At 40.5% G+C, this 8,110-nt stretch overlaps 1 protein-coding gene across 2 annotated transcripts; it reads left to right on the top strand.

Annotated features, from left to right (window-relative positions):
- Positions 1-657: 657 nt before the first annotated feature.
- Positions 658-6,252, top strand: LOC143877156 (Tetratricopeptide repeat (TPR)-like superfamily protein). 2 transcript variants are annotated; one of them, XM_077379027.1, is made up of 4 exons: positions 658-4,050; positions 4,143-4,210; positions 4,337-4,406; positions 5,723-6,252. In XM_077379027.1, exon 1 carries the CDS (start codon positions 838-840, stop codon positions 3,886-3,888), a length of 3,051 nt encoding a protein of 1,016 aa, XP_077235142.1. In that variant the 5' UTR covers positions 658-837; the 3' UTR covers positions 3,889-4,050; positions 4,143-4,210; positions 4,337-4,406; positions 5,723-6,252. The 2 variants fall into 2 exon arrangements, with proteins under 2 accessions (XP_077235142.1, XP_077235141.1); XM_077379026.1 differs by having other exon boundaries at positions 4,337-5,060.
- The last annotated feature ends 1,858 nt before the right edge of the window (positions 6,253-8,110 follow it).

The following is an 8,110-nucleotide window of genomic DNA, read 5'->3' as shown; positions in this document are numbered from 1 at the left end:
GTTGGAAAAATGGGTTCCTCGGGTCGGGTTGGCCTCAACCCAACCCGACCCGGGCCGAGTTGCACTTCGGACCATGGCGAGGCCTAATAAGAAAAAGGAAAGCTTTCTTTTAATTTAAAAATGGCGATGATTTTATTCACCCCACATTAGGATAATGCGCCGTCCCTTCTAACGTGATTTGACGTCAAAAGCAAGTCTGCCCACAATTCACATTAACAGGGGGCGTGTGGACCACACGATCACACAATGCGCGCCCCTTCTAGAGAAGTCACCGCTCTTTCACACTTGATGGGGCTGTCCCAAAGTAAAAAGGGGGTGAATGTATCATTTCCCAATCTTCTAATGGGACTATCTTAGCCATCCAATCACTGAAACTTTATCCTTTTTTTTTTGGGCAGTGATATTTCACCCCCCTACCTGGATACCCTTTAACAGAAACGGCTGCGTCTCCACCCGTGGGGGAGTAGCCATCAGAGGGGGGCAATATCACTGCTCAAAAAACAAGCATCTAGGAGTAAGTGATATATTCGCCCCCTTCTTTACTTGGGACTATGGCTACTCTTTCGTGAGGCCTTGCACCATGTAATTTCTCCATCCTATGATGTGTTCCGTACAATTTTTTTTGAAAAATACGGTACTATAAGGGCTTACACCATATAAAAACTCCCTTATATAAGCTCCCCGTCGAAAAAGATTACTCCCTCCTCTCTCTCTCTAGGGCTAATGCTTCTCTGGTTCGAATGCTTCTCCAACGCCATTTACCGGCTTTAACCTTCTTATTATTAGGGTTTTTCTTCTTCCATCGAAAAACCTCTCTAAACATACCTTATTACTACGATGAGAGCTTTCAAACTCCATCGTCGAAACTATCTCCTCTCTTCAACAAAATCAAACACTTCAATTTTCATGAAAATCAGAACTACTCTCACTTGCCCCATCCCAACCGACCATAACTCATCTCATTCAACCCTAGCCGATGAGCACAAAAATCACTGTCTCTCTCTAGCGGAGCAACTAATTAATCGCGGCATGATTTCCTCAGCTCAGGGAGTGATCGAACGCTTCATAATGACGCATTCATCACTCTCCGAAGCGATCTCCACTGTTAATTTCGCTGCCTCTCATGGACTAGACCTAAATTCCGTCACTTACTATATTCTCCATGGCCTCACCAACTCCGGTCAGACGCAAAAAGCTGAAGAGTTTTATGAGAATATCATTGTTTCTAGAGGTATATGTTTGGACCCTTCTATGTTGAATTGTATGATAATATGTTATTGTAGGTTAGGGAAATTAAATGAAGCAGAGACCCATTTAGCTCGAATCTTAAAAATCGGTTCTTTGCCCTGTAAGGTAGGGTATGATTCTTTGATTCGCGTGCTTTGTGTAAAAGGAAAATTATCAGAGGCTTTTGATTTTTTGTTTGGAATGCTTGAAACTGGCCTTCGTCCTGATTTTTCGTCTTATAATTTACTGATTGATGGACTGTGCAATGAAGGATATGTAGACCATGCTGTTTATGTGTTTACTGAAATGGTGAATATCGGTACTCGGCCATCACTTCACTTGTATAAATCATTAGTGTATTGTCTGTGTAAGGAAAGGAGGATTGAGGAGGCGGAGTATTTATGTGGTGAGATGGAGTTGTATGGTTTGTTTCCAAATCGCGTTATGTACACTTCACTTATATATGGGTATTGTAAGGAGGGTAAGATGGAAATGGCTTTGGATGTTTTTCAAAGAATGCAAGATATGGGCTGCAAGCCTGATGTTTATGCTTATAACACGTTAATTTATGGGTTTCTGAGATTGGGTCATGTTGATATGAGTTGGGAGATTTTCAACCAAATGGTGGGTAGGGGATTGGATCCTGATGTGGTAACTTATAGTATTATGATTTATGGGTATTGCAGGGATATGAAGGCTGATTGTGCTTTGGAGCTTATTGGTGCAATGCGTAATTGCGGTTTAGCTCCTAATGTTCGTTGTTACACTGCTTTGATCTCTACACTTTGCAGGGAAAATAGGCTGGTGGAGGCTGATAAGTTGTTTGATGATATGCTAGACAGTGGTTTGTTTCCGGATCATCGAATGTTCTCATGCCTAATTAATACGTATCCAAAAGGTCAAGGGACTCTTATAGCTCTCAAGATATTGCGGGCTATGGCCAAGCACTGCTGTATAGACCAGTCATTTTCTAGGTTGACTAGTTCTCATCCGATCGAGAGTCTACATCAAGAAATCGAGACCGTGTTCAACGAAATCATCAGAACCAATGTTTTTCCTGCAAAGGTGGCTTTCAATATCTTGATAAATGCCTTCTGCTCAGAAGGAAAGACAGATCTTGCTTCTCTTTTCATGGATAAAATGATTGGCCATGGATGCGAGCCTTTGGTTTCTACTTACAATTCTTTAATCAGATGCCTTTTTAAGGAGAACCGGGTCGAGGATGCCGAGTCCCTGATAGGCGTTATGCAGGATAGAGGCATAGCTCCGAACCTAGCGACATATTTGATTGTGATAAATGCACATTGCCAACATGGGGATATAGAATCCGCCCTCAGGGTTTTTGAACAGATGATCGATAGAGGACTTGAACCTACTGTTGCTATGTATGATTCCATCATTGGTTATTTGTGCAAAGAGAAAAGGTTGAAAGAAGCAGATCTTATGTTTAGAAGGATGTTGGAGGCTGGGGTGATGCCGGATGAAAATGTCTTTACCACATTAATTAATGGTTACTCTAAAAATGGAAGAGCTATTGATGCTTGTGGCCTATTTGATGAGATGCTAGGCTATGGATTTCAGCCGAGTTCTCATGCTTACAGCGCACTTATAAATGGATTACTCAGGAAAAACATGTTTGAGAAAGCATGCCGATATCTTGGTAGAATGTTGGAAGATGGTTTTGTACCTGACACTGTTCTTTACACGATTCTAATCAATCAGTTTGCGAGAAAAGGAGAACTCAGCTTTGCATTTAACTTGGTTGATGTGATGGTTAGAAACCAGATCGAACCTGATTTGTTCACATATGGATCATTGATCAGTGGGGTTTGCAGAGACATCTTTCGTACCCCTAGAAGAGCCCCTTTGGCTAGAAGATTGGAGAAAGCAAGACATGAGCTTTTCAGTTTGCTCCCTCAAAAAACTGTAACACCAGGAGAACTGGAGCAAGTAATTTCTTGCACATCTCCCGAAGAAAAGATTGACCTCGCATTCATTTTGATGCAAGATATGTTTGAGGCCAGGTTAATGCCAGATTTATACATCTACAATGCAATGATCAATGGATATTGTAGAGCTAACATGATGCAACATGCATATGAACTTCGAGATGTGATGCTGGAAGCTGGTGTGGCCCCAAATCAGGTGACTTACACCACTCTCATCAATACCCACAGCAGATTAGGTCAAATTGATTGGGCCATTAAGTTATTCAATGAAATGAACGCGACTGGATGTGCTCCAGATAGGGGCACATGCAATGCCTTAATAAAAGGTTTTTCTTTAGCTGGAAGATCAATTGATGCTTTATCACTGATACAATCAATGTGTAAGAGGGGCCTTATTCCCAACAAGGTTTCGTACAATAGATTAATTGGACGTCTTTATGACAGTCATTCTAGTGATCTTGCTTTCAAGTTGTTTGAAGAAATGCTTTGGCATGGCTATTTACCGAGCCATCGTAACTATAACAGATTGTTGCAAATCCTCTGTAAAGAAGTCAAATTACAGGAGGCTCACCGAGTTTTTGATATGATGCTCAAAAGGGGAAAAGCTCCGGATCAAGAAACAAAGGCGCTCCTGGTGGAAACATGCTATAAGGAAAGAGAATTTGAATTAGCTGTTATGATTGAGGAAAATATGCTTGTCTATGAGGACTAGCTTTTGTTTTTCCACACCTGTCATAAAGCTTCTAGAGTCACTCCAAGGATGAAGTGCAAATCTTTTTGATTGCTGTATACCCAACTCAACTCAACTCAACTAAAGCCTTTGTCCCAAAGCTTTTTGCTTGCTGTATGCACTACTAAAATATACTCTTTCCAGGTAATTTTTTACTCATAGGCACCTCATTGAATTTCTAAATTAATCAACGTAGAAATGTGAAATTCAGTTGTTGATTGGTTCATATTTCTCAGGGAATTGGTGGAGTCTATGTACCAGACTGTACAAAGGAAGTCTTTTATGTGCTGCTAACAACTGCCAGGTAGTTTGCTACTTAAAAATATTTCAAATTTGTAGTTGGATCTATTCCTACTGTTAAGCTACACATCAACTGTTCTTTTGCTTGCATGATCAGTAAGGAAAATGTTGATTGGTTTATTTTTCTCAGGGAATTGGTGGAGTCTATGGACCAGACAATATACAAAGGAAGTCTGTTATGTGCTGTTAACAACCACCGGGTAGTTTCCTACATTAAATTATTACAAGTTTGCTGTTGGATCTATTCCTATTGTTAAGCTATGCATCAACTGTTCTTTTGCTTGCACAATCAATAATGAAAATGATACACAAACTCGAGGTGGAGTAATTCCATGGGGCTGACAACTTCAGTCTGTGGCAAACAAGAGTGTGAGATCTCTTGCTTCAGCAAGGTCTCGTGAAGGCTTTGTTAGGCAGAGACATTAAACCGGAAAAGATGAGCTACGGAGTTGGGAAGAGTTGGATAAGAAGGCGGCTAGCGTGACCCGTCTGTGTTTGACTGATGAAGTTGTTTACAACTTAATCAAGTTGAGTCTCAACAGGGAGAAATCGCTAACCAACAAGTTGTTTCTCAAGAAGCAACTATATGCTCTTCGGATGGAAGAAAACTCAAGTTTGTTGGGGCAGCTCAACACTTGCAAAATGATGGTCTTGAAACTGTTGAACTCTGGAGGCAAGTTGGAAGAGGAGGATCAAGCCCTACTTCTTTTGGCATCCCTTCATCAATCTTACGACCACTTAGTTACTACCTGTCACGCCCCCAACCCTGTGGCACATGACAGGCACCGCACGCTTGCAAGGCGGAACCTCACAAATGTGCAAGGCCTCTGAAGAGAATACTCTAGATACCCATGGTAATGAACATAACATTCACAATAAAGTTAAAGAATTAGTTTACATAAATGTACTATTTCATTCATATACTCTAGATACCCATCGGCCCAACCTTTCTTGGCACTGCAAAAAAACCCATCAATCTCTGGAAAAGAATCGGTTTCTCTACATCTATTGTTTATGGCTCATGTTTCTTCGGTAAAATATCCCAATTTCAAATGGGAGATGATATTTTCACTCCCCATGCGTTAGGCATGCGCCCCCCTTATATTGTGATTTGACGTCAAAAAGCGTTAAAAGTTGCCCCACATAAAAGAAGTTTGTATTAGAACTTCACAGATTTTGCCAGTCAACCCTGAATTTCCATTTTATCTTTCACTTCATTTATTGCCTTGGCGAAATTTATTTTCCTGTTTAGCAAACATCAGATGGGTTCTGAATCTTTTGAGTATCTTCAAGCCCCAATTGGTTTTTTCAACTGAGTCCCACTCAGTCAAATTACTGTTGGTCATTGCTTTACAGATGATTTAATTTCCTTACAATGAAGTGAGCATGTTCTTGTGTCATTATGTCAAACTGGACGCTTATTCATCTCAAGCATTACCGTATATTTTATTCCTTGTAATCTCTAATCTCAGAAGAACCCAGTAACCAGTCATCTAACATGATATTTTTCTTGCAGGTAGGTTGGGGTCTGATACAACTGGGTTTAAGAAGTTTTGAACCCCGGACAACATTTTAATTGGCATACTAACATGTTGCAATGCATGCATGTGAATATAATTACAGCTTGTAAGTGGATTTGCAGGAACCAGAGGAACCCATCTGCAGTTTACTTTACCCGTTAGTGTAAATTGGTGTTATTTTAGAGAAAATGTGGATGAACATAATTATGTAGACACAAGATCTTTAGTTGCGACGAACGGGAGTTTTACCATATGAGGAGATTGGCGAAGGAACAAACAGATAGATTGGCCAAGCAAGGAGTGGAGTTGGAAGATATGGCGACTACCAACCATTTACGGGTTCTGCTGTATGTAGCTACTAATTATAATAAAACTGCTGATTTTCGAAAGAAAAATGCTTGTGAACATGGAACGTTATCACTCTGCATAAAGAAGGTTGGCCTCGTTATTCCAGTGGCTATTACTGAGATAACTTTGCTCTTATGTACAGACTATTTATTGGGTATCTTGTACATGAAATTCTATTCTGGATGGATGACCTGAAATAGGCCCCCCCCCCCCTTTTTTTTTTTTTAATCTTATGAACTTGAAGATTCTACAGTTGTGGCAGTAGTCCTGTTATGATGCAACATCTTAAGGATCTGAGGCTTCTACTGATCTAGGGGTTTCATTATCAAAATTAGAGAGCCGGGATATAGCTATACCTAATAGACAGGACAGTCGCATAAGTAGTCATATAAACCCCCTGTAGGATAATTCGCACCCAATTAAAGGGGGGTATGTGGCGGACTCTAACTCTATTTAATGTCAATTCATGTTATGCGTAATTTTCCTAGAGGGGTGCGAATTTATCATTGCCCTAACTTTATTCAATTCTTAAGTTGGTTTTAATAATTAGTTAAAAAATTAAGAAAAATGTCCCCTGATGGGACCCACAGCTCTGCATTCTATCATTCATCTTACGACTTTTTGCACAGTAGTTTCAAAAATTAAATAGATTTTAGTTATTTTCCGAGCCAAAAATGACCAACACAAGTTCATACACAAGAGAGAAAGTTTCAGTGAAAAAAAAATAAAGAGCACTGATATTCTCCCCTCATGACCAACACAAGTTCACACACAAGAGAGAAAGTTTCAGTGAAAAATAAATAAAGAGCACTGATATTCTCCCCTCCCCCCCTGTCATTCCTCTTCTATAAAAGGACAAAAGTGGGGCTTGAGCAAGGCACAAATAACTTAAAGGTCACTGTTCCAAGTCACCTCTTTCATATGTATCAAACAATGGAAAAGCATGAAATTTTAGGAGAAATTTTTTCTTTTCCAACCTTTTAACGGAAAATTCCTTGGCCTTATGTTATTGCTACATTGCATGGCCCAAGAGGAACTGTGACCCATTGCCAATAGATTATCTCTCAGCCCTTTGGCCTAAAGGCATCCTATAAGTTCAGCAATATGAGTTTAGCCATAGATTCTTGCATCCTGCTATTCTAAAAAATAGAGGCTAAAGTTCAGCTTGGAATTTGAAAGAATAGTGTTGACCAATTAGATCAACGGTTCAGATCTTCTAATGCGCCGCATGCCCTTCTGGGTACTGCAAGGGTAGCTGAACTCTTTCAAGTTTAGAGAAAGGCTGTAGAAAGTGACTTTGGGATCAATGGTGAAAAGGCAATTAAAGGGTCTCGCAAGGGGGCACTGGTGGCTGTGTATGTGAGATCAAGACCGTCGATCTTGTAGAGTATCATAAGGCAATCCACATTGTTTTGGTCTTGTCTCGAATAGACATCACAAGCATAAGATATGGACAACAAAAATAAACGGTTTAGCTTCTCATAGTGGAACCCTAAAACTTTTTTGATAGATCAAGGGCCTAGATCATCCGATCTAGGTGTTCTGGAGGAAAGAGTTCAAGTCAAGTCTATCGCCTTCCACAACAGTCTATTGGTTCAAAGCTCAATTGGCCCAACCCCCAAAACCTCTGTCAGGAAACAAAACAAAAAAAAACCTTTCCGGCCCTGTTCCCTGATTCAACAGAATTTCGCTTACTTTATCACGTTGTGAATTGGATAGGCCAACCCCGAACCACTGCCAAGGACTATCTTGGCAGTTGGATCAACAAACATGAAATGGAAGGCTAGAAAATAGTAGATCAAAAGTCGATCGATGATCCAGATTGCACAGGCTTTATCATTCAGAAGGTAGAATTTGGACCAACGACCACAGTTGGGGCTCTACCTGATCAAGGTCCTAATCTATGTAGATGTGCCACAACCACCACAGCAATGGTGATCCAACCCTTTAGCTTTTCTTTGGAGAATCCTAAGTGAGGCTCAACGGATCAAAGGCACATGATCATCCGATCAAGGTCTTCTCAACAGGTTTAGGCC

This window comes from Tasmannia lanceolata, unplaced genomic scaffold (assembly GCF_043159265.1).
Source record: "Tasmannia lanceolata isolate RefF3 unplaced genomic scaffold, GAP_Taslan_0.1 ptg000005l, whole genome shotgun sequence".
NCBI classification, from domain to species: domain Eukaryota; kingdom Viridiplantae; phylum Streptophyta; class Magnoliopsida; order Canellales; family Winteraceae; genus Tasmannia; species Tasmannia lanceolata.
The sequence above is the reverse complement of the archived record's forward strand: the minus strand, read 5'-3'. Positions and strand labels throughout refer to the sequence as shown.

What these genes read in the sequence shown, in the direction of transcription:
- LOC143877156 (XM_077379027.1), top strand. Translation starts at nt 838, where the DNA reads ATGAGAGCTTTCAAACTCCATCGTCGAAACTATCTCCTCTCTTCAACA.